Source organism: Rana temporaria, chromosome 1, assembly GCF_905171775.1.
Source record: "Rana temporaria chromosome 1, aRanTem1.1, whole genome shotgun sequence".
NCBI lineage: Eukaryota > Metazoa > Chordata > Amphibia > Anura > Ranidae > Rana > Rana temporaria.
Window position 1 is genome coordinate 3,915,117 of NC_053489.1, and position 27,855 is coordinate 3,942,971.

The 27,855-nt window shown below is 43.2% G+C and overlaps 1 protein-coding gene across 1 annotated transcript; it reads right to left on the bottom strand.

Moving 5' to 3' along the window:
- Positions 1 to 252: 252 nt before the first annotated feature.
- LOC120925115 (vomeronasal type-2 receptor 1-like) lies at positions 253 to 9,926 on the bottom strand. The gene is made up of 6 exons (XM_040335989.1): positions 9,864 to 9,926; positions 8,695 to 9,006; positions 3,313 to 3,540; positions 1,779 to 1,866; positions 1,491 to 1,688; positions 253 to 1,219 (listed from the first exon to the last, which is right to left on the bottom strand). The coding sequence occupies exons 1-6, from the start codon at positions 9,924 to 9,926 to the stop codon at positions 306 to 308; spliced, it is 1,803 nt and encodes a 600-aa protein (XP_040191923.1). The 3' UTR covers positions 253 to 305.
- Positions 9,927 to 27,855: the final 17,929 nt, after the last annotated feature.

The following is a 27,855-nucleotide window of genomic DNA, read 5'->3' on the forward strand; positions in this document are numbered from 1 at the left end:
TGCTTTGATTGGTCACAGGATATTATTTGTGATCAGCACTGTCCAATTGACAATGCAGTGACAGTGCTTTGCTTGTGCATGCTGGGGGGCGTGTAAGAGCAAGAAAAAAAATGAAGCTCTAAAATATCATCCAATCCTGTGACATCCACCTTCCATCCACTTATGTACAATAGGCAGACAGAAGGCAGTCAATGTCCCCAAAAATCATAATTCTGATGATGATGTCATTCATAATGATGATGATGGAAACAATATGACTGAATTTGTTTAATCTGATCTACAGCATTATACATTGAATCAATGTGTTACATTTCCATCATTCTCTTCCCCAGCATTGTCCCTCTTGTGTTCAGTTCAGGTTTGAAAAGTAAAATGTAGAGTTTTGGAGAAAACATACACAATAATATTCCAGCACTGGAGGTCAGTATGGCGAATATCTCCACAGCCACCATGTATTTCCCACTGGTGCTCAGATAGGCCGGGATCATGGCAATCCAGACACTGCAGAACACCAGCATGCTGAAGGTGATGTACTTGGCCTCATTAAAACTGTCCGGTAATGTCCTCACCATGAAAGCCAGAAGAAAACTCACAGCTGCCAGAAACCCCATATAACCCAACATAGAGTAGAAGCCGATAACTGACCCTTCATTACACTGAATGATGATCTTCCCAGGATAGGAGTCCATGTCATACTCCTGAAATGGTGGAGAGATGGACAACCAGAGAATGCAATTCATAACCTGAATGGATGAGCAGAATAACATGACTGTATTGGGAAGTTTGACTCCCACCCATTTTCTACAAGAGCTTCCAGGTCTGGTGGCTTTAAAAGCAATGAAGACCATGATGGTTTTGGCGAGGATAGAAGATGCTGAGATGGTGAAGGGAACTCCAAAAGTGACTTGTTGCAGCATACAGGTAATATCCACAGGACGGCCAAGGAACAGGAATACAGAAAGGAAGCTCAGTATGAGGGAGAGGAGCAGAATGAAGCTGAGGTTCCGGTTATTGGCTCTGACTATGGGAGTGCTCTGAAACCAAACAAATAGTCCAAATATAAGGAGAGATGTTGTAGCAAATATGACTGAAGTTATAGAAAAAAATAAAACTAGAATGTCCTCCTCGTATGATAAATACTCATTGACCTTGTCACTACAAATAGTTTTAGCTTCGTTAGGCCATTCATTTTCAGGACACTTCTTGCAGAGTTCACTGTCTGTAGAGTAAAAAGAAGTGAAAATAACATTAATCATAGTGTACCGAGAATGCAACTATTTGACAGTTTTGGCCTCTTCAGTGTAATCATTTTCCTGACCATTACTTTTAGATAAATGTTGGCGTGTTTCTCAGACAGACAGTGGGAGGAAGCTGGTTCTAGTTGTTTGGTGCAAAGTGTAAAGTGTGTACAGAATCACTTTAAAGGACTTTAAATGTTTAATTTTCTAATTCAATATCAGAATTTATACTTATAGAAACATAAAACTTACCAGATTGGTTTGATATTTCTCCTTCTGAACACGGAGCACAATTATAACAACATGGGTGATATCCTTCTCTTACAGATTTTCTGAACCCCGGAAGACATTCCTCAGAGCATTGACCTCTTGGGACCTGAGATAATATAGAGTTATATGATCTATTCAAGAGTAAAAGTACAGATATAATAGTGTAGGGAAGCCGAGCTTCTGATGTTTACAATGAAGCAGCATGTACAGTATACCTTGGTGGAAACACATGGACCATTCCAGAAGGTGGCCCTTCATTAGTCTGGATACCACAGAATATGTTCTGATCCAGAAGACAGAAATAGACATCTAGGAGTACTAGCAGAATCCTTTCATTAGAAAGGTTACAGCAACAAAACTATCAGTACAAACATAAAATACTCAAAAATGTGTATGTGTGCTAAACATATGGTTCCCGCGCCTTGATTACTAAAAATAGTTAAATTATAAATGTTGTGTTAAACGCAGCTTCTGTAACAACTGATAGTATGGTGGAGAATTCAACAACACTGGATAGACTCCTTGATATACAACGCTTGCTGGGATGAAGTGACACCGGGCAATCAGTGATATCTACAAGAAACTAAATATATATGAAGTGACAAATTATTAGAGGTTACGGGAAATTACTGAGGAAACAACGTTAAATAACAATTGGATAACAAACTTCATGTGGTGGAAACAATAGTGTCAACATCAAAGTTCTCAATGTGAACTCAAATCTAAAAGTCCAAAATGAATACAAATTGTTTTCCTGTCCAAGAATTACGGCTGTGACATTTCTTCCCACAGGTAAAAAACAAGGTAATCAGGATATGGATCCCGACTCACCAGACGGTGTTGATCCTCTCTATCACATGACAGGAGGAGTCAAATCAGACTTGTGTGGTCACCGTGGCCAAATGACACGTCTACAACCAAGCTTCCCATCCACTCCGTCCGATTGTACTAGGTATCCTAGACTCGGGTCCTCACAGACACCTTCTCTGATCCAACCTGTGTGGTCGGAGAATTTTGATGTTGACACTATTGTTTCCACCACATGAAGTTTGTTATCCAATTGCCCTTTAACATTGTTTCCTCAGTGATTTCACGTAACCTCTAATAATTTGTCCCAAGCATAAAAAACTCAAGACCCATCTTTTCTAATGGGTAAATAGAAGAAAAATGGATGCCAAGCGCCTTAAACAATTCAGTTCGCATTTGTAGCACTATATAAGTTATTCACTCACTCATAAACACTGCTTTAAAAATCCAAAGAGAAAATCAACTGCATTTGACCGCATTTTAAGAGTCACTCATACAGAAATCCAGGTAGCTCCATGTTTTTTGTTTTTTAATGTATATATGCAGTAACTGCAAATTTCTGATCGGGGGAACTACTACTCTAAACTGTTTTTTTTTTTCTGTTTACAACCTGATGAATTCAGAAGGTCTGAGTAGAATCTGGCCATAGATAATACTGGTAGTCATTCCACTCCAAAGTCTTTTATCTTCTGCACAGGATTCTGGGTCCTTTTTTGAGTGTCTATGTCCCGGTCTGTGTGATGAGGAGGGGGAGGTATTAGTACTCAGTCACATTCAGCTGGACTTGTTCTGTAATGTAGAAGATATCCTGGCATTTATATCCACACATCTAGACCTGACACCTTCATCTAATCACCATGGAATGAGTCAGGGAAGATGTTGGCGGTCTATGAACAGGATGGGGGAGGGGGTTAGGTTTTGTCTGGAGATGGGTTTAGGGTCAAAACTAGAATGTTTCTTGTATAAGTTGTGGATCAGCTTCCCCAGTGTAACTCACCTTGTTTCCTTTCCATGATATTCGCTCTGGTTCTAGTGTAAGTTGCTGACCCTCTGAAAGGGACCCATCAAAGTCACCCACAATTATCCAATCAGTGATATTTGTATCTTTAATTCTTGTAATCCAATTTACAATTTCCATTGTGCTGGGCAGTTCTCCTTTATCATTAAAAATCATGACCTTGCCATTCGGATCCTTGTACTGGACTTCTTTTACATAGCGGGACAGCTTAAATAATAACAGAAATGATTATAGATAACAAGTATATAGAAGGTTTAGTATTTTTTTTACTATAGATTGTTTATCTAGATATATCACACTTCCCCCTGAAAAAAATGAGGCCCCCTCCCCCATATATATACACGCACAAATGTAAAAGCATTCACCGGGAGCGCCTACTCATGAAAACCTTGATTGCGATACACATATTACATATTGCCACGCACGCCGGAGTGAGAGCAATAATTCTAATACAAGACCTCATACTTATCGCCAATCTGATATCCATAGGAGGCTTCTGAAGCGTCACCAATAGAAAATATAGGGTACTGAATTTGACACCATTTCACGGGCGCACAAAATTTAAGGTTTGGCATGTTGGGTATCTATTTACTCACTGATTCTCCCAGAAGAAAAATACAATCAAGTCAGATAAAAAAACAAATACAAATTGGATTTTGTAAAGGAAAGAGAAAGGCAGTGGTTCAAATATTTATTACAGGCACAGTGGGATTAAACACACTTACAAGAGCGTAAGAGGTCATAGGCATATAATGATTAGTCCTCATGTGGATCTCTATAATCCTCATCTGTCTGGGGAAGAGAGCCGTCCTGCAGCTATCATATTCTCTGATGATGTTAATGAGGTGACCCTGGTTCTGGAACCAAGCTGGAATGCACACGGCCGATGCAACATCAAATGAAGGCGGTGGGTGGTAACGCGTTTCGGAGCATGGGCTGCTCCTTCGTAAGACCTATGTGCATGCTTGCCCAGAGTACTTATGAGAGGTGAGGGGGAGGAGAGGGGAGAGGTTGGTGTTTGCTGATAGAAGGGGGAAAGGTGGAGTGTAGACCTGTGGATTGAATGGATCTGGAGCCAGAGATATGTACCTGAGACTTGATCAGCGTGTAGCCTGTCAAGGGCATATACATAGAGATCACATTGTGGAAATGAGAGAGATTGGTGATACAAGTCTAGGTGCAGCTCCGTGGCATTGGAAGGTGATGAAGAATATATATGAGCCAGTGTTCATGGAATATAGTATTAATATGAAAGTGCAGCATGCTGAACATGTGAGGGTTATGTTTAAATTGATGGATGTTGGTTTCGTAAAGGGACAGAGTCATGTGACTGGACATGTGACATATTAAGCACATTCTATTTAGTGTGTGTATAATCTTAATGGTCCCAGAAGGGACAGACATGGTTAGAGCAGGATTAGCACACAGTAACAGCATAATGAGATAGAGGCGTGCGTATATGTATATGTCCATACATACATATAGGGAGAATAGATTACAACTAAGGAAGGGTGAACAGTTTGGCCAGAGCATGAGTTCAGCCATTCAGAAGTTCTTCAAATATACAAATTATAGGTTTGTTTCTACCGTTTGTTATGGTTCTGTGAGATTTTGATCCGCTGAACCCCTCCTCCCGAACAAAGGCTAGTTGCCACTCTGTGGTACTTGGCGACAGGGAGAAGTCTGCAGGACATCAAGTCTGCAGGAAATCAAGTTCTCAACAGGCATCTCCCCCCAGGCTCTGGGGATCATTATTCCAGAGACCTGTTCTGCCATAATTCATGTCCTGCAGTAGGAGTATATTACACTTATGACTCGGACCATTATGCAGGTTAAGGACCTTGCCCTTTTTTGTGTTTCCACACTGTGTCGCTTTAACTGACAATTGCGTGGTTGTGCGACCTGGCTCCCAATCAAAATTGCCATCCTTTTTTCCCACAAATAGAGCTTTCTTTTTGTGGTATTTGATCACCTGGTGGCTTTGGCCAATTATGGCTCAGGGGGTTTAGTACACTCCCCACACTATAAAAGGCCGCCTGCAGGTCGGCCTTGTGAAGTGTGTTGCGGCGGTTAAGAGAGAGAAGTCAGAGAGAGAGAGAGAGTGTGTATTTTTTTGTAGGTAGATGGAGCAGGCAGGCTAGTCAGTTAAAGTTACAGTGTGTAGAGGATATATATGCATCACAGGTGTTGTGTATATATTTATACCCTGTATAGTATAGATAGATCCGCTCTTCCTATTTTACTGGCAGGCAGGTGATTGTGCTAGCTGCAGTATTCTCACGTGGTGTACTGCCTGTGTCCTCTGCAGTGTGCACCTAAAGCTACATGGTGTACTGCCCAAGTCCTCTGCAGTGTGCACCTAAAGCTACGTGGTGTGTACTGCCTGTGTCCTCTGCAGTTTGCACCTAAAGCTACGCGGTGTGTGTACTGCCTGTGTCCTCTGCAGTGTGCACCTAAAGCTACGTGGTGTGTGTACTGCCTGTGTCCTCTGCAGTTTGCACCTAAAGCAATGTGGTGTGTACTGCCTGTGTCCTCTGAAGTGTGCACCTAAAGCTACATGGTGTGAACTGCCCATGTCCTCTGCAGTTTGCACCTAAAGCTACGTGGTGTGTGTACTGCCTGTGTCCTCTGCAGTGTGCACCTAAAGCTGCATGGTGTGTAATGCCTGTGTCCTCTGCAGTGTACACCTAAAGCTACGTGGTGTGTACTGCCTGTTTCCTCTGCAGTGTGCACCTAAAGCTACGTGGTGTGTACTGCCTGTGTCCGCTGCAGTGAGCACCTAAAGCTACGTGGTGTGTACTGCCTGTGTCCTCTGCAGTTTGAACCTAAAGCGATGTGGTGTGTACTGCCTGTGTCCTCTGCAGTTTGCACCTAAAGCTACGTGGTGTGTACTGCCTGTGTCCTCTGCAGTTTGCACCTAAAGCTACGTGGTGTGTACTGCCCGTGTCCTCTGCAGTTTGCATCTAAAAGGTAAAGTTGATCCGGGGAAAATCCGATTGCCTCTGGGGGGGTCAGGAAAGTATTTTTCCCCTGCTGTAGCAAATTGGATCATGCTCTGCTGGGGCTTTTTGCCTTCCTCTGGATCAACTGTGGGTATAGAGTTGGGTGTATGGGATTGTACTGTGTTTTTTATTTTGTTTTTTTATTTATTTTTTTGTGGTTGGACTGGATGGACGTGTGTCTTTTTTCAACCTGACTAACTATGACTAACTATGTCACTATAGAATGCATTAAGGTGAAAAAACACAAACCTTTACAACCCCTTTAAGACCAGACACACACTAAATCTAATGTGCTTAATATGTGACATGTCCAGTCACATGACTATGTCCCTGTATGGAACCAACATCCATCAATTTAAACATAACCCTCCCATGTTCAGCATGCTGCAGTTTAACATTAATACTATATTCCATGAACACTGGCTTATATATATTCTTCACCACCTTCCAATGCACCGGAGCTGCACCCAGACTTGTATCACCAATCTCTCTCATTTACACAATGTGATCTCTATGTATATGCCCTTGACATACTACATCCTTTGCATTAAATTTTTGGACGTCATATACGATCCATGATGTGCTGGTGAATAAGTTCATGTACATCTTGATCGAGTCTCGGCTACATATCCCTGGCTCCAGATCCATCCGATCCACAGGTCTACACTCCTCCTCTCTTTCCCCCAGCCTATCAACAGACACCAGCCCCTCCCCTCTCCTCCCCCCTCTCATATGGCCACCAGGCAAGCATGGATGCAGGTCTGACTAAGGAGCCATGCATGCTCCGAAACATGTTACCACCGCAAGGCAATTTTTCTGAACTGCAGTCATTACTACATGACATAAATTCGGATCAAATCCTAGAAACATTGAACACTGAAGAAAAATGGCAATGCTTCAGGAGCATATTAACCATTTCACGCAAAACAATGTACCCGTACGTTGGTATGTTGACGCTAAATACCGGGGTTATGCCAACAGCTAGCTGCCATAACCCCGGTATTTTTGGGGATGCTGTGCATTTCTTTTTAAGATAAAAGTAATCCCCATGACAGATTCGCAGTGAGATCACTTTTATTGGTTGTGGGAGAGGTGCCCACACTACAAGGAATGCAATAAAACTTGTAAGAACGCAATTAGAGTGGTTAAAAAAGACCACAAGAGAAACATAGTGGAGCAGAGTAAAAAAAAAAACTCCAAATATTTTATTTTATGTACAGTAACAGTAAAAAAGTGTGATAAGAGCACATTTCCCACATAAAAGACGATTATGGGAGGATGGCTACAGATGACACAGAGAAGGCAACTGTACAACATTCCTTCTTCTCCTCAGCTTTTATGCAGGAAAAGAAGAGGTATATCGTGACATTGCAGGACACACCCTAGTGGCTAACAGAGGCCGGAATGAAGGGAAGACTTAATATACTTAATACAAATAAATCCCCAGGGCCAGATGGCTTGCACCAGAGAGTCCTCAGAGAACTCAGTCAGGTTATAGCCAGACCATTGCTCCTAATCTTTGCGGACAGCATACTGACAGAAATTGTCCCAGCTGATTGGAGAAAAGTCAATATGGTACCAATATTCAAAAAAAGGGCAGAGACAAATCCTTGGAAACTACAGGCCAGTCAGCCTAACATCGATAGTAGGTAAATTATCGGAGGAGAAGATAAGGGACTGTATCCGAAAATGTACTGTAGAAAAAAATATCATTACTAGTAATCAGCATGCAAAATGTAGATTTGCCTAGGGTGTCAAAAATCCTTGCACCAGCACTGAACATGAACCTAAACTGGGTGTAATCTTTGTCTGGGCGCATTGTGTTCCAGTACTGAACTGACCGAGTATAAAAAGATACGAGTAAACTTTCATTGGATGCTCTCACCTTATACTTTAGTGTGTGTGGATTTATTTCAGATTTTTTGTTATTTATTTTAAAAGAGAAATCCATGTCATGTAATGCTTGAGCCAAAATGTAGACTGAGATATACACTATATAGGATGTTTTCTCATCAGGATAATATAAACCAAGTGGAAGTGTCTCCACACCGCAGTCCCTAAGAGGACGTCTAGTTGTGAGTGGAATAAGGACATTTTTCATTTGATTTTTTGAAAAGCATCCACATTGAGTTATGAGAATATCCTCCATCAGGGGGTCATTTGGGCGTCTGGATGGATAAATACTACTAAAATATTCCAGCATTTCCTTTATGTAGAGATGGGGGAATGTAAACGCCAAACTGCAGTTACTGAGAATTAAAAACATGTCACTCATTGACCAAGAATCTGGTATAATAAATGTTTTCTCCGTGCAATAAGGGACATTATCATACAAAAACTTGTAATAAGTCATACTAACTGAGCCACAAATAATAAGAACTTCCGTGGTTGAGCTCCGCAGCTCTGGAGGAATTTTATTATAATTCTTTACAGACACCAGAATCTTGAATTCAATACAAATTCCATGATCAGAAAAATGTTTGCTGAGATGTCGGATCTCCCTCTCTCCGTATTCATCATCAGATGTAAGGATCCCGACCCAGTTCCACTTTAACCTTTCCAGTAACTTTGCTATGGCCACATATTGCATCTCATCATCCGGAACTGTCCGGAAAAAGTTTGGATACATCTTTCTATCACTCAGTAAAGTATCTCTGGCTCCATAACTAATCTAGAAAGAAAGAAAACCGTCTGTATAAATAATGTGGAACTCTTAATATACAAATGGAAAGAACAAAATCTTAACAGCTTCAACTCTTCTGGGAAGGCTGTCATCAAGATTTAGGAGTGTGTCTATGGGAATGTTTGACAATTCTTCCGGAAGCCCATTTGAGACGTCAGGCACTGGTTTTGGATGAGAAGGCCTGACTCACAGTCTCAGCTCTAATTTATCCCAAAGGTGTTCTTTCAGGTTGAGGTCAGGGCTCTGTGTAGGCCAGTCAAATTCCTCTTCCCCACACACACTCATCCATGTCTTTATGGACCTTGCTTTGTGCACTGGTCCAAATCATTTGCTGGAGGACAATTATGGTGCAGGGTGGTCTTTCAGGGATTGGGCTTGGCCCCTTAGTTTCAGTGAAGGGAACTCTTAAGGTGTCAGCATACCAAGACATTTTGGACAATTTGATTCTCCCAACTTTGTGGGAACAGTTTGGGGGTGGCCCCTTCCTGTTTCAACATGACTGCGCACCAGTGTGCAAAGCAAGGTCCATAAATACATGCATATGCAAATGTGGGGTGGGGGAACTTGACTGGATGAGGCCTTTAAGGGTAATGTTTTAGGGGAGGAGGGAGAGTGGACCAAGGTGAGTAGAAGGAGGAATAAAGTAGTCCTGACCTCTGCCTCCTCGGCTTCATCTTTAGAGGTAGATGATCTACCTCTGGGAAACAAGTTTGGGTCCTTATCTGACGGGGAAGAGGAGTCTTCTAATTCCGTGTCTCAGATGGAGGAGGATGAGGGAGAATGTTCCCTAAAGAGGCCAGGGTCTCCAGTAAAGGAGGAGGGTGCTCAGGCTAAGAAACGCCTACCTCAATCATCCTAATGGCATTTCCTACTCCGATAAAGGTGGCAACGATTAATGTTGCCAGCATAAAATCTGTAGGGGCTCGCAATATGGCCTTATTTTTGCTCAGCGAGATGGATGCTGATGTTTTATTTTTGCAAGAGACCCGGCTAAATAGCCTTGCCGATGTCCACCTGGCAAAGAGGGAGTGGAGACGTGGGCCCTCCTTCTGGTCTCTTGTGGCCGAGCCTTACAGCGGAGTTGCAGTACTTTTTACTGGCATGGTAACGTGTCGGCGGGTTATCGAGTTAGAGATTGGAAGGTGTATGGTCCTCGACGTCTCTGTGAAGGGGCATGATCTATGTCTGGTAAATATTTATGGACCACAAACTAGATGGGAGAGGAAATGCCTCTTTACAAAGATTAAGCCTTTCCTTTTTACATCTCGGCAAGTTGTCTTTGGAGGTGATTTTAACACCGTCACTAAGCCCAAAGACAGGAAAGGCTCCACTGACAGCCTGAGATATGATAGCGTCTTTCTTTTTATGATAGCCAGGGAAGCAGGTCTGGAAGATGCGCATATTAAGCGTTGCCCAGACAGCACGGGTACACATTTAAGAGAGGTAGTTGTGAGAGCAGGATAGACAGGTTTTTTTTTAAGGGGGACTCTGCCTTTTCGGCTCCTGAGTGTCGTATGGTGGAGTTCTCTGATCACCTTATGCTGTCTGTTATTCTTAATGCTTCAGATATGCCACCTAAAGGAAAGGGTATTTGGAGGATGAATTCGGCTCTGCTGGATGACGAGGAGGTAAGACAATCTTTTGAGGATTTTTCTCAGGCTCAGGTAACCATCCTGGATTTCTGCAGCAGTAAGTCGGAGTGGTGGGAGCTTGTCAAAAGCCGGATTAGTGGGTTTTTCAAGGCCATAAGGAAAAAGGAAACAGCTTGGTAAGTACATTGCCTACCAGCAGCTGCGGAGAAAACTTGATCGCCTTGTCTCGAATGGTGGAGATTCAGGGGCAATCTCTGAGGTGAAACTTCTCCTTAGGAAGTATCAGTATGACCAGCACGCTTCTTTGGTTCTGGAAAGGGACCATGGGAAATATCACTCGCCCGACCCTTATCAGAACTGCAAACAAAGCGCAGCAGTTAAGACGGTTGTTGGGCTAAGGGATAGTATGGGGTCTTTGACGAACTCCAGGTCAGGGATCCTGGAGGTCTTTTTATGTGGATCTTCTGGGGGAGAAGTACCTCGATCAGGCAAAGATGTCAAGTTTTCTGGATTCTACACCAGATCTGGGAAATAACATTCCGCTGGCAAGTTTGACGGGGGAAATCACAGCAGAAGAGGTAGTGAAAGCTATAGACGGTCTGGCCATTAAGAAAACACCTGGGCCAGACGGATTGACGGCTGAATGTTATAAGACTTTCAAATCCAGCTTGGTACCTTATCTTGTGGAGGTATTTAATGGCTGTCTGCAAGAGGGTTCGCTCCCTCCCTCCATGAGACAATCTGCTGTTATTCTGTTGTCAAAAGGTAAGGATCCCTCGATTATTGAGAATTGGCACCCCATTAGCCTTCTCAATGTCGATAGAAAGATTCTGGCAAAGATAATTTTCTGCCACTTGTCGTCAGTAGCAGACAGATTGCTTTTTCGCCAGCAGCACTGTTCGATCCAGGGCAGGAGCACTTTTTCAGCGGTGTTAGCTGTCCGGGAGGCTCTGGAGCGTTGCAGGGCTGAGGGCTGGGGAAAGTACTCGCTGGCATTGGATCAGGCAAAGGCTTTTGATCGTGTCAATCATGAGTACCTCTGGCTTCTCCTTGACAAGTATGGCCTGGAGGGTGGGTTTATTGGATGGCTTAAGACTTTATACAGAGAGGCAGAGAGCTTCATGCTTGTTAACGGTTGGGTTGGACGGCCCTTCAGGGTTGGATCAGGGGTGTGCCAGGGGTGTCCGCTGAGCCCTCTGCTATACGTTTTCGCAATCGACCCCTTCATCAGAATGCTAGAGAGCGGACCGTTGTGCGGAGTGCCGGTGGGCACTGCTGGTGAGCCGCCCTTGAGGGTTGTAGCCTATGCTGATGACGTTTCTGTTTTTATCTCTGGGACAGAGGAGGCGCAAGAGGTGGTCTCAGTTATAGAGCAGTATTCCGAGGCATCAGGCTCCAAGGTCAACCGTGATAAAAGTGAAGTTTTTTGGATGAGCGAGGGAGATGAGAGCTTTGCCCTTCCGGACATCTTCCCGAGGCCTCAGCAGAAAGTCAAAGTATTAGGCATCGAGTTTGGCCCTGATGATTACAGCAAGTTAAATTGGGAAGCCAGGCTGAATGATGCTGATGTCAAGGTGAAAAGCTGGAAAGGGTGGTGGCTCTCCTTGAGGGAAAGGGTGGACTTGTTCAAGACCTACCTGATTCCTACCTTTCTGTATGTCAGCTTCGTTTGCATCTTGCCAGAATCCTTCTATACCAGGATTTATAGTTGTTTCTTCCAATTACTATGGGGGAACAGGCTGAATCTTGTGAAGCGGAATGTGACTTACCTATCTAGGCAGAAGGGTGGCTTAGGGATGGTCAACCCGGTTGTATTCTTCTCTCTGATGTTTTTAAAACACAATTTTGGTAACATGCTGGCAGAGAGACCACCTGGATGGGTGGGTATTTTCCAGATCTGGTTTAGACCTTTTCTGGGCTGTTGGGAGTGAAAAGCCTAAGGATCAAGCATGGTAAGCTCCCGACTTATGTTGCCCCGTGCCTGAAAATTCTTAAACGGTGGCATGTGACAGCAGAGGATATCAGGTCCCTCCCTAGGAGACTCCTGGGTGAGATGATCGTGGGTACGGTCTTTCATGCGCCACTGGCCTTAAGAGATTGCCCAGGTCATATTATGAGTGAGGGTTTACGTTTAATAAATTCTGAGCAGATTTCCTTGAAATTTGGGGACCAGGCCTGGCTCGCTTTCCACAGTAGGCTCTTTGTGAGGGGGAACGTGAAGTGCCGTTCTTTGGACAATCATGGTTGTCCAAGAGCGGAGTGTCAGGGTGAAGTGGAAACCATGGACCACTTTTTGCTTCAGTGCCATTTCAATATAGAAGTCTATAAAAAGGTGGGGAGGGCTCTGAATATTCCTTTCTTGTCTAGCATGTCTTATGCTGAGTGGGTGTATGGAGCATTGCAGAATCGCAAGGGATTTGATTTGGACACTCTTTTTCTAGTCAGCTTAGTAGTCCGATATTACACCTGGAATGCACGGTGTCAGGTATCCCTTCGGCAGAAAGTCCTTCCTGTTCCGGTGGTGGTGTGTGAGGTAGGGAAAATTCAGGGTCTTGAGAAAGACAGATGGCAGCAAAGGGTCTGGATAAAGGCGTGGAGGAATATCAGGCCTGTGGCTGCTGTGTGTTGATCTCTGGGTGTTGGGTTCTTTCCCTGGTTTCTCTCTGGACACTCCCTTAGATTTTCAAGGATACCATTTTTGAAGAAAGGCTACATACACATGTTAATCTATGTTTCTTGGTGTGAATGTTATTCAAGTTGAGTGTAGAGATGTGTTGATTTTTTGAAGATGTCAGCTTTATTTAGTGATGTGTTCATGTATTATTGGTTGAAGTAGGCCTTTATTATGTATATAATATGTTATGCAAGAAAAAAAAAAGGAAAAAAATATCTATAATATTTTTTTTTGTATTTTTGTATAAAAAAAAGTTGGAATGTGTTTCTTGTTTGCTAAATTCTCAAAATAAAAAAATTGCCAACTCAATATTGAACCTTACAGACTGGGATGCCATTAAAGTTGATGCCTGTGTAAAGGCAGGTGTCCCAATACTTTTGGTAATATAGGGTATAATCATGAGAGGACTGAATGGGCAAAAGTTCAGGCATTTGTCCAAATGCCATAACAGCCAAATATTGGACTGAACCATTGGCCCATCCCTACACAGCACTGCCTTCTTTTTTTAGAACAATGTTATACTTTACGATGTTTTGCCACAAGGATTATTTGTACCCTTTTGACCCACCTCACCATAAGACGACTCGCTGTCCTGACGTTACATAATATAGGAAATTCTTCTTCTCTTACCTGGGTGTAACCATATAGATTCAGCAGCTGGGCCATTTGGAGAGTGGTGTCAGAATGGAGATCTCCAATGAAACCAGCCAGGGCCCCCCGCTCCATACAGGAATAATTTGGAGCTTCCTTTGTATTTCCAGACAATATCTGTAGAACGTCTTTTATAGCTTTATTCACATGTCCACAAGAATCATACACATGATATCCCAGAGTTATGTTGGGCAGAATATCTGGACTGCGGTTTATCTCATCAATAGCAAATATAAAAGCCAGGAGATGTCTGTATTCTCTCGCGAAAACCCTGCAGGAAATGGAGAGTTTTTCATTGGTCTACAGGACAAGGATTCAAGCAGAATTTCTTTATGGCAAAATGTAGAACACATTTCAACTGAAGATCTATGGTGGGATTGGTGGCCGTGTGTATTGCTCCATAGGACCAGAAACTTGAAAAAAATGTAAACATGATTATTATCATCAGAACATGACATGGCACGTAGCAATTGATACATAACTATATAGTAAAACATTTACATATATATATATATATATATATATACATCACACAATGACATAACAATAATTCATATATGTACACACGGGTCATATAGTGGCACATACATGTAGTTCTAGTGTAATCATATATGGGCATAGATCATATGGTGACATATTGCAGTACCGGTAATGTAAACCATAAGTACCGGATATCATAAGATCAATTGGAAAAACAAAATTGCTGTATGAAGGTGAAAAATAAACTGGATGTTAGGGACATGACTGCATCCCATACGCTTGGTGCGTTTTGTGGATCAACTCCACTTCTTCAGGAGCGGATACATAACAAGTTCTATGAAAAAGCTAACATTACCAACATGATCCAATGTAAAGACCCAATAGGTGACTTCCTCAGGGGTCAAAGGCCAGATGTTGAGTGTCAGCTTTTTAAAACCCGTATGTGTGGTCACCTGATTGTTGACCCCGGAAGAAGTCACATGGTAGTGGCGATACGCGTTGGGCAGAGTTGGGTGACATAGCGCAGGCAGCACACGGGAGCCACGACCCCTCTGGAGATAGAGATGGAATGCACAGTTTTTATCTTAGATGTGAGTGGATATTTTCAATAAATTCCGTGTGTTTATAAACACTTCACATTGGGGGCTTGTTTGCTTTGATTGATGGAAACATATAAAAAAATAAGTTACTCCACACGGCTCACATAAAGCCTCTAACATAACTCGGAGAGGGGAAAGGAGGAGAAGGACACACATACCCGAGTTGGGGAAGATGAGATCGGACCTACACAGGTCTATTATTGAGGTGATCACAGTGGTGAATCGGTTCCGGGGATTGATGCACATGTATGCTGTATTGAACCCACGTAGGGTGAAGGTTACAGAGGATCATATTTAAGGAGCACCGTGTGTAAGAAAATTTGTTACAAACTATAAGTTTTATTGTTACACTCTGAAGTAATGGGCTAGATTCAGATTAGCGGATTAGCGGATCTTTAGATCTCATTTACGATCCGCCGCCGCAAGTTTTTGAGGCAAGTGCTTTATTCAGAAAGCACTTGCCTGTAAATTTGCGTCGGCGTATCGTAAATCCCCCGTCGGAATTCAAATTCCGTAGGTAGGGGGCATGTAAAATTTAAATCAGGCGCGTCTCCGCGCCGAACGAACTGCGCATGCGCCGTCCGTCAAATTTCCCAGCGTGCATTGCTCTAAATGACATCGCTAGGACATCATTGGTTTCGACGTGAACGTAAATTACGTCCATCCGCATTCGCGAACGACTTACGCAAACGGCGTAAAAATTAAAAATTGGACCCGGGAACGACGGCCATACTTAACATAGTATACGCCGCATATAGCAGGGGTAACTATACGCCTGAAAAAGCCGAACGCAAACGACATAAAAAAAAGCGCCGGGCGGTCACTTACACCTGTCGGATCTTAGGGATATCTATGCGTAACCTGATTCTATGAATCAGGCGCATAGATACGACGGCCGGACTCAGAGATACGACGGCATATCAGGAGATACGCCGTCGTATCTTCTTTCTGAATCCGGGCCACTGTCTATTGATGTCACTAATGCAGGATTGTGTATATAAAGGGCTCTCGTGCCTCCAAGTGAAAAGGTGAAAGTAAAATAAAAAATTGCTGCCCAATCTAAATGTAAATAAATATGTGTATATCTAAATACCCAAGTGAAATATAAGAAAAAAGTGATAAGCACAATAAATACAACAAGTGCTAAATATGATGCGGATCATATAGTGCGGATAATATATACTATATGGCTATGAAAAAAAATAAAGTAATATAAAGTCCCATAAATCAAATGATAAAGGCAATCTTCATGAATACAGACAGGTTCTTCCAAAAATCTTCTGAACAGTTCTTCAAGAAATGAGCTCACAGAGCGCTTACCTTCTTGTAAAGAAAATGACTCCTTGAATGTGCAGCTCTCTGTTTACAATGATGGGGGATGGATGGATGTCTCCCATGTGATGGCCGTAACATGTAAGGGAGGGAAGTATCAGGAACAGCACCCGGAAGTATTGTGAGAACCGTACATATTCATTTCACCGCTTGTAAGCAGATTTTTTATTCTTTATTAAAAATTTTAAAAACGTACTTCACCATGAGAAGCTTCTTTCATTTATTCTACTAATGATCGAGGAACACACTGAAGATTTGGCCTTTATAATTGGACATCAGGAGGAGACTCGGTTTGGCATGTGGGAGACATCCATCCATCCTCATTGTAAACAGAGAGCTGCACATTCAAGGAGCCATTTTCTTTACAAGAAGGTAAGCGCTCTGTGAGATCATTCCTTGAAGAACTGTTCAGAAGATTTTTGGAAGAACCTGTCTGTATTCATGAAGATTGCCTTTATCACTTGATTTATGGGACTTTAGATTACTTTAGTTTTTTATAGCCATATAGTATATATTATCCGCACTATATGATCCGCATTATATTTAGCACTTGTTTTTATTGCGCTTATCACTTTTTTCTTATATTTTACTAATGCAGGATTGGGTTTTTATTTTGAAAAGCGCAGCCAACACTTTTCAGTGGTGGGGACACAATATTTTGGTTGTTCGGCTGTCACACAAATATATTTTGACATTGAAGGAGACAGCGCGGGATAACACATACTGTTATTATTTAGTTTAACGAAAGAAACTTGGCAGGGCTGACACCATTCCTTGTTATTTCATTTAACAAATAGAACGGTATTGTCAGTCCACAAAAAGAACAGATCGATGGGAATTGTTCTGTGACTGCGTTGTCTTTAACCCTTTCACTGCCAGAGCAGCTTTTGTGTGAAATATTAAAATGCCTGACGATTAGTTAAATCCCCCAAACATTATATATTTTCTGAAAGCAAAGACCCTGCAGAATACAATGGTGGTAGTTTAAAATTGTTATGATATGAGAGGAGCTGTTTATCAAATACATATTTTCTGAAAAAAAAATACAATTAAAGTAATGTTACTGCACACAAATAAAATGCATTACCCAACTTTTTGGTAAAATATAAAATATGAAGTTGTTCCGAGTAAATAGAAACCCAACATGTAAAGCCTTAAAATTGTTCATGCCGGTGAAAAGGGAAATGCAATTCCGGAAACAGAAATACTATATAATGTTATTGTGGTGCCTTAAAATTCATGTCCTACCAAAACCTTTTATTTTTCTTTGGACAGACACTGTCCAGGGCTCATTAAAGAGATTTCCCCTCACTTCCTGTCCTGCAGATAACATTCTACCGGACAGGAAGAGAGGGAAATCTGCAATAGGGACAGAAATACAAGACTGACAGGGATTCCAGACTTCCAGGACTTTACTAAAAATTGTGTTTATTTCTGTGCCGCTATTGGAGAGATCCCCTCACTTTCAATGGTTGAATGTTATCTGCAGGACAGGAAGTGAGGGGAAATCTGTTTTTGGAGCACCGGATACCAGTAAAAACCTGACAAAAGACATGGAGTCATTAAGGGCCAAACACACTGAAGGTCCCATTCACACTTGTGTATTGTGGTAACACATAAAAATGCATGGCAAAGCCCCTTCTCTATGGGCAGTGCAATGCGGTGTCATTCATTGTGAATTGCCCCCCAATGCATTGTACAGTAGATCCCAACACACAACACACCTCTAGGCTCCATAATACACATACCATGCTCTGCGATGTGCTTCCTTATTTAAAAAAAAGGTATTGTGTGTTTTTTCATCCATTGTGGTACATTGGCAGCTATTCATAATGAATGAATGTGACTATTAACACCCGGCAATGGAACACCTAAATGTGAAGCTAACACATTGAAGGATATACATTGATTTTATATAAATGCTGTGTAACAGACTGAATGAGTCCTGCACATTATCACACATCTCTCCTAAAGACACAGCTCTGTAGATCAGATTGGAAGATTTACACTTCATATTTCACTTACGCTGAACACAGGAGATTTTTAATAAGACTTCCTTCCTCACTCCACTCTGTCACTACAGAATGTACAGAGAATATCCCTCCTATAATGATGTCTCCATCCTGAGAATACTTGTACTCAAATGTATAATTCCTCATAGTCATATCACAGCGATGAGCAGAGTTCTGGGTGTCAGATGTGCAGGGGGTCACACACAAAGACAACAAGCACAATATTCTAAGTGGATATCTGAAGACAACATGGCCGAGTCTCTGATAGACTCCAATGAGTTCTTCCTCTTCTCCCGACCTCATCATCACTGACAGCAGCCCAGGATCCTGACACTGACTTCATGGCTCAGCTGAAGGCTGTGAGAGTGTCAGGTTTATAAAGAATAATTCTGTTATTTATTACTGATAGACTGGAATATGAATCTGCTTATAGAGTAGGAAAAAAAAGGCCAAACATAAAATACACAGAATCCATCTTTGTCAGCACTGTAGAAAGTGAAGGTTATAAAATTACCATTATCACATATTGTACATAAAACAGTAAAAATGTGAAGTTTGATGGCCAAGACTGTCATGTTTATTATTATTATTATTATTATTATTATTATTATTATCATCACACGGTATAAATACAGGTGCAGGGAAAAGGTTCAGCAGTTACCATAGATTTGGGGTGAATCTCTGGGATTTGTAAAGTTTGTGACTTTTGGCTGAAAAGTTTCCAGGTTCACCACCAAAATACAGAACAACCTCTAATGCAATGCACAAGGAATGGATGAAGGAATGGATGACCTATCGTATCGATGGGTGGGTGGGGTCACAGCAGCTTTATTATCAGTGTTGTTAGGGACAGCTGACACTTCTTTGTAGAGAGAGATTATTATTATTATTAATTTTTATTTTTCATCTGTACATGTCCCCCATGGCAGTGAATATTTCAGAACATTAGGGTGTTACTGCCAACCTGCTCTTTAAGCTGCTTTTTGTTTGAAGACTGCCACTCTATCATTTGAATGACTAAGTGCAAGAACAGTGTGCACACTAAACCACCGCCCATCATTCACCAAACCCCCTATCCCAACTGATAAGATAAAAGTTAGGCATACACCGGTTAGGCCTATTATCCCCAATTAAAATTATCCTCCTGTGGGACAATTTTACATTGCTGTGTGCTGCTTAGTATCCTAATTCCTAATGAGAATTTGAAATCAGTATAGAAAACTTTCCATGTAAGGTGAGCCAAGGTCTCTATATTGATGTCTGACTTGTGTGACTTCTACTTTGACAATAAATCTGTGATCCAGCAGAAGGTATTGTAGACATGTTTTTTATTTGATATCACATTGTGGTGGTGGGAAGAGGCAAGGTCTACAAGCTGAAAATTTCTGCTGCATAGGTCAAAGGATGTACCAATGACAAAATAATAAAGCTCTCCCTACAGAGGCGCACAGCAACGGCTGCATAGATCTTGCTCTCTGCCAGCACGGGGAAGAATTCACCCAGTACACCCACCATGGCAGCAATTCACGGACAAAGAATGGCAGCCCAGCTCCCGGAGACAATGCAGGACATGACAGGGAAGAAAATTCACCAGCCAAAGCCTTGCAAGCTCACTGAATTCTCTAACAGCTCCAGGTGCGCAGACAGGAAAATAGTGACAGGCTCACCTCACAGAGCGGCGCCTGGAGCCTAACAGTGCATCTCTCATAGAGCAGCAACAGAGGATAAGGACTGCTCTGCTCCAAAGAAAAACAGACCCAGAGAAAGAACCAAGAGTGTAGCATCTTCTCCACACTCCTCACCATCTCACCAGGGCCCAATAATCAAAAAACACCTCACTTTTCAGTAGGCATCAGATGATGATGAGGACCCTGACTGTGGCCAAGATCAAACAGCCACCCTTTCTGCCTTGCCAACCACTAATAACCCTGTTTCTGAAAACATGCTAAAACATATGCTCCTCTCCATACAAAAAGATCTCAGAAAAGATCTTAGAAAATATATCAATAAATCCATCTCTCAAATTGATGGACTAGGGGAATGCACAGATAAAAAAATGTGGGGAAAAAAATTGCGCTAGTTAGAGAAATTTAAACCATGTAGCAGCCAGCACACAAACAAACAAAGTCAAGTATAAACAGAAAACAATAAGTGCAGCGCTAAAGTTGATATTGAGTGGAAAAATGTTGCCAAAATCACATATCATTGGAAGTGAGAACAACAGAGGACTGTGAGGAATGTGAATGGGAATTCACTCAGCATGGGGGCAATGCTTGTAATGAGTCCATGTGTGTATAACCTAACAGGTGAATGGAAACACCGACCAGGTGCAATGAACAATGAAAAGTTCAATGAACAAATGGAAACAGTTCATAGGTATGCTTCCCAGTGGAAGGATAAAACACTTCAAACGTAATGCTGGTTCAGATAAAGAAAGTAGCAGTCATGGCTTGTCTGTAACAATCTTCAGAAAATCATAAAGAGGGTGGATACTCTTACCAGCTACGGTGGACTTGCATGTTAGTACTAACATCAAGTCGGATACAGCATGGTGGTCACAGCGGACCCTGGGCTCTGTATGGATGGATCTGTGGGATGGTCTCTCCAACTGGAACGATGGAACCGATCTTGTCAGATACCTCTCTCAGGAACAGAAACCCAAATGGACAGGGCTGATGACTCATGGATCAACACAGCATGTGTGGAAAGGAAAAAAAATGCTCCAATGGTGCAGGTCAAAAAAAAACCGTGAAGGCTTTATTTGTAAAAAAAATGAACAATAAAATCACGTGAATAGTTATAAAAGGCAGTATGGGGTACTAAGCATGTTACCCGACTAGTTTCGGCTCTAAGCCATCAACAGGGGCATGTATCTGTACCCCCACACTGCTAAATTTATATGTACCAAACAATCCAAAGCTCCTCCCCAGGGAGGGAGGAGACAGGAAGTTAAACAATCATGGTAATGCATGGCATAAGCTGATGCGTATTTTACATATGCAAAACATGTCATACAAGTATACATCATAAAACCATTAAATAAAAATGCACATATGTAGCACAAAAATATAAAAAATGGCTTGCAGAGGGTAAAATTTGACTTATACCAACTATTTGTGTAGCAAACCGTTTATCACAGTATATGTTAAAACATGTCAATGCTGAGTGTCCAACTGGAAGCTGCAATCCGCCGCCAGCCATAACACATCACCCCTTCTGGAAGAAGCACACACTCTCCAGCACCAACATATATAAAAAAAACGCACAGAAGCCCAGAACTTGAGCTAACACAATACACAGCTCCTGGAAATCAATCCGGAGCGTGTATCAGTGTACAGGGGACACCCTACGTGATTGGAGGACAACGGAGAAGGCTAGGGGGCGGGGCCGGTGACGCGAACCGATAAACATCCAATCGCTGTCATCAGCCACAGCGGCGCCCCCAGGTCAGGTCCGTATACTGAAGACTAATGGAGGGGGAGGGCCCCAAATCGCAACCTATTAACAGAGAGGATCGTCGATGACTGACAAGCATCAGCGATCCGACGTGAGGTGCAGAGAACGGGCGCGGTGACGACGAATCGACAGCACGGCCGCCCACTGAACTACCGCCGACACCACGTGCGCTCGTCATGTGACATAAACACCATCAGTCTAGGGAAATGAACAAAAGCTCCGGACGTACAGCGAATTACGTGATAACGTCATAATCGGAGAGCCAATCAAATGGGTGTATCAACAGCCGAGGGCTAATAGAGACAATTCAGCTCTGGGGGACACTCGAAGGGTAGGATGGCAAAACATTGATGCAAGAAACAAAAAATGGTTTGAAAATAATCTGTGTCAGTAGACATCCAAATAAACACAGTGAGAGTGCCTTGATGGAATCATATTTGATGGTGAAACTTTATATTAGATATTCGGTGCACATCAGAATAGGACATGGATGTCACAACAGCCCAATGAATGGACGCACGTCAAAAATAATTTGTGTCAGTGGGCATCCAAATAAAAACAATGAAAGTGCCTAGATGGACTACATGTTTAATGGTGAAACTTAATATTAGATATTCAGTGCACACCAGAATCAGACATGGACGTCACAAAGGCCCAATAGAGGGACGCATGTCGAAACCGGGGGGCACTGAAATCTGTGGCTTTTGAGATAACCTTTTCAAAAAAAGGAGAAACATGACACTTAGGAGCTCACGCCCGGTTGATGAAACAGTTGACATCCCAGTCAACGTTCATGCCGTGGGGCGTGTAGCTCCTAAGTTCATGTATCCAAAAGGTCTCTAAGCGGGAGACCCCCCTCACACAGGAGTCACCCCGCCAATGAGGCACAAATTTATCGATAACTTGGAAAGAGGTACCCCTAGGATCTTTCGCATGGCATTCCAAGTAGTGTCTGGAGACTGTGTGCTTGGGGCAGCCCTTCCTAATCTTACCCAAATGCTCATTCACTCGAATGGCAAAGTTGCGAATGGTTCGGCCCACGTATTGCAACTTGCAGGGACATGTAATCAGGTACACTATATAGCTAGTGAAACATGTAGTAAAATGCTTCATCTGATACGTGCGGTTGGTTACAGTGGAAACAAAAGTATCCGTCCTCCGTCGGCCCAAAACATTGACAATGCATGGGTTGCACTTCCGACAGGGATGGTAACCTTTAGTTTCTGGAAAAAATACAACTTTTTTTGGTGGATCTATAGATCTTGGCAATTGATGGCCACTTCGAGTTTAAGACTTACTTTAAGCCAACTGACCGGAATGGCTATATTCCGGTCGATAGCTGCCATTACCATCAATGGCTTCGATCTGTCCCTCAGGGTCAATTCCTTCGTATGAAGAGAAATTGTACCAGGAGGGAAGATTTTGATTCTCAGTGCCAGATTTTAAAAAAGAGATTCTTGGATAAAGGATACAGAACTCATGATTTGGACGAGGCTATTAACACTGTTTCTAACCTTGAAAGGTCTTCTTTGCTTATGGACAAACCCAAGAAAGATAGGGACGATAGGTTTAAATGGTCCTTCTTCACTGATTTTTCTGTACAACATAATGACATAAAGAAAATACTCAATAGACACTGGAAGGTCCTCCATAGTGACAAGATTCTAGGACCCTCCTTACCTGAAAGGGCAGGTGTAATTTTCAGGGGAGCAAAATCCGTACAAAGTGAAATTGCACCCAATGTCATAGATCCACCAAAAAAAGTTGTATTTTTTCCAGAAACTAAAGGTTACCATCCCTGTCGGAAGTGCAACCCATGCATTGTCAATGTTTTGGGCCGACGGAGGACGGATACTTTTGTTTCCACTGTAACCAACCGCACGTATCAGATGAAGCATTTTACTACATGTTTCACTAGCTATATAGTGTACCTGATTACATGTCCCTGCAAGTTGCAATACGTGGGCCGAACCATTCGCAACTTTGCCATTCGAGTGAATGAGCATTTGGGTAAGATTAGGAAGGGCTGCCCCAAGCACACAGTCTCCAGACACTACTTGGAATGCCATGCGAAAGATCCTAGGGGTACCTCTTTCCAAGTTATCGATAAATTTGTGCCTCATTGGCGGGGTGACTCCTGTGTGAGGGGGGTCTCCCGCTTAGAGACCTTTTGGATACATGAACTTAGGAGCTACACGCCCCACGGCATGAACGTTGACTGGGATGTCAACTGTTTCATCAACCGGGCGTGAGCTCCTAAGTGTCATGTTTCTCCTTTTTTTGAAAAGGTTATCTCAAAAGCCACAGATTTCAGTGCCCCCCGGTTTCGACATGCGTCCCTCTATTGGGCCTTTGTGACGTCCATGTCTGATTCTGGTGTGCACTGAATATCTAATATTAAGTTTCACCATTAAACATGTAGTCCATCTAGGCACTTTCATTGTTTTTATTTGGATGCCCACTGACACAAATTATTTTTGACGTGCGTCCATTCATTGGGCTGTTGTGACATCCATGTCCTATTCTGATGTGCACCGAATATCTAATATAAAGTTTCACCATCAAATATGATTCCATCAAGGCACTCTCACTGTGTTTATTTGGATGTCTACTGACACAGATTATTTTCAAACCATTTTTTGTTTCTTGCATCAATGTTTTGCCATCCTACCCTTCGAGTGTCCCCCAGAGCTGAATTGTCTCTATTAGCCCTCGGCTGTTGATACACCCATTTGATTGGCTCTCCGATTATGACGTTATCACGTAATTCGCTGTACGTCCGGAGCTTTTGTTCATTTCCCTAGACTGATGGTGTTTATGTCACATGACGAGCGCACGTGGTGTCGGCGGTAGTTCAGTGGGCGGCCGTGCTGTCGATTCGTCGTCACCGCGCCCGTTCTCTGCACCTCACGTCGGATCGCTGATGCTTGTCAGTCATCGACGATCCTCTCTGTTAATAGGTTGCGATTTGGGGCCCTCCCCCTCCATTAGTCTTCAGTATACGGACCTGACCTGGGGGCGCCGCTGTGGCTGATGACAGCGATTGGATGTTTATCGGTTCGCGTCACCGGCCCCGCCCCCTAGCCTTCTCCGTTGTCCTCCAATCACGTAGGGTGTCCCCTGTACACTGATACACGCTCCGGATTGATTTCCAGGAGCTGTGTATTGTGTTAGCTCAAGTTCTGGGCTTCTGTGCGTTTTTTTATATATGTTGGTGCTGGAGAGTGTGTGCTTCTTCCAGAAGGGGTGATGTGTTATGGCTGGCGGCGGATTGCAGCTTCCAGTTGGACACTCAGCATTGACATGTTTTAACATATACTGTGATAAACGGTTTGCTACACAAATAGTTGGTATAAGTCAAATTTTACCCTCTGCAAGCCATTTTTTATATTTTTGTGCTACATATGTGCATTTTTATTTAATGGTTTTATGATGTATACTTGTATGACATGTTTTGCATATGTAAAATACGCATCAGCTTATGCCATGCATTACCATGATTGTTTAACTTCCTGTCTCCTCCCTCCCTGGGGAGGAGCTTTGGATTGTTTGGTACATATAAATTTAGCAGTGTGGGGGTACAGATACATGCCCCTGTTGATGGCTTAGAGCCGAAACTAGTCGGGTAACATGCTTAGTACCCCATACTGCCTTTTATAACTATTCACGTGATTTTATTGTTCATTTTTTTTACAAATAAAGCCTTCACGGTTTTTTTTTGACCTGCACCATTGGAGCATTTTTTTTCCTTTCCACACATGCTGTGTTGATCCATGAGTCATCAGCCCTGTCCATTTGGGTTTCTGTTCCTGAGAGAGGTATCTGACAAGATCGGTTCCATCGTTCCAGTTGGAGAGACCATCCCACAGATCCATCCATACAGAGCCCAGGGTCCGCTGTGACCACCATGCTGTATCCGACTTGATGTTAGTACTAACATGCAAGTCCACCGTAGCTGGTAAGAGTATCCACCCTCTTTATGATTTTCTGAAGATTGTTACAGACAAGCCATGACTGCTACTTTCTTTATCTGAACCAGCATTACGTTTGAAGTGTTTTATCCTTCCACTGGGAAGCATACCGATGAACTGTTTCCATTTGTTCATTGAACTTTTCATTGTTCATTGCACCTGGTCGGTGTTTCCATTCACCTGTTAGGTTATACACACATGGACTCATTACAAGCATTGCCCCCATGCTGAGTGAATTCCCATTCACATTCCTCACAGTCCTCTGTTGTTCTCACTTCCAATGATATGTGATTTTGACAACATTTTTCCACTCAATATCAACTTTAGCGCTGCACTTATTGTTTTCTGAATGCACAGATACCCTCGAACACCAATTGAGTAAATATGCCACCGCATACAATGAATTGGTTGATACTCACCAACATCAAGCTGAAGAGCTACAACACATAACTACAAAAAAGGCAGATTTAGAGGATCGCTCTCGCAGTAACAACCTCAAAATTAGAGGCATCCGGGAGGCGCATGCACGGCAGCTCCCAAGATGGCCAACGGCTTCTAGAGCTCCACTCCACCACGGCCCTGTAACATCCAGCTCTCAGGGTGCCCCAGCACCCTCACCGGGATAATTCAGTGGGGGAAGCCCCCGGGAATGTGCGGATGTCAACGGCGCCGGCCCGGAGGGACTTGTCGCGTCAGATGGCGGCATCTCCCAGCCCCCTCAGCTATGCCAGAATGGCGGCGGTGCAGCAAGGCCTGCATTCGGCAGAAGACACAGAGGATTCCATCGCTGACCAGGACCTGGTTCCTCCGCCATCCCCAGGTACTGATTACCCTCCCTGCCCCAGGCCACATCACCAGCGTCCACGGAATCCCTGCTGTGAAGACTGGGCTCTGGCCCCCCCTCTACCCCCATGCTGGATCCACATACAGGCCTACTGCTGGAGGTCAGTGATGCTGCTGAATCTACTCCTATCCCCACTGACTTTCCATCCATGATGGAAGCTTTTGCGCAAATGCTCTCCAAAGCCCTAGCCCTTAATGCAGCCCAGATTACTTCATCCATCCATCCGAATCTGCGGCAAATTGAGATGAGAAAAAGGCTGATCAATCAGTGGCTCAAATTAATCAAAACACAGCCAGGCTGCAAGATGTTCAGGATAAATTAGAAACTGCCTTTGCAAAGATCGATGACCTCGAGAACCGATCAAGATGCTATAACTTTAGGATCAGGGGGCTCCCCGAATCGGAGAAGGAGGTGCAGGCAGCTGTGAAATCTTTAAAAAAAAGCCTTATCCCAGATATTGCTGAACACTGTCTGGAGCTAGACATAGCTCACAGAGCCCTGCAACCCCCCCGCTCAGATGGCCTCCCCAGAGACATCATAGTGAAACTTCACTATTATTCAGTAAAGGAGGAAGTGATGAGGAAATCTAGGAAGTCGGATAACCTAACTCTGCATGGACACAAAATTCAGATTTTTGCTGATATTTCCCTATACACGGTGCAGAAAAGGTGATCACTTAAACCGTTACTGCAGCTTCTGATGGAGAAGGAAATCACTTATAGATGGTCTTTCCCCCTCCGCCTGAACATTTCCTACAAGAACAAAAGCTTTGGCTTCTCTTCTCTGGCTGAGGGTGAGCGCCTTCTGATACATCTAGGGATTCTATCCCAGGACCCCCCACCCATGCAGACCGGCAGAAGCAATCCAGCCTCTACAAAGAGACCCCCGCCAGCACACCTGACTGAAACAAGGCTCCAAACACTCCAAGGAAAATCTCCCGCCTTGATGGTCTTTTCCCCTTTATCAGATCAGGGATCTGATCTGTGACGTTTCCACTCTGTCTACATTTTGGTGTGACTTCTCCGCTCCTTCCCCTTTTGAGGGTTCCCGTTGGAGCTGAAATCCTGCCTACAGTGACTCGACTAATGTTTTATTTAACCACTTTCATTTTGCTGGTTGCTCTGCTGTGCCTTCTCTCCTGGACTGGGGTAGGGGTGGGTGGTTTTTGCCCATTCTATGCTCAGGGAACTTGCACGGGTGCCGGACCGCCTATTGTGGTCTTTCCC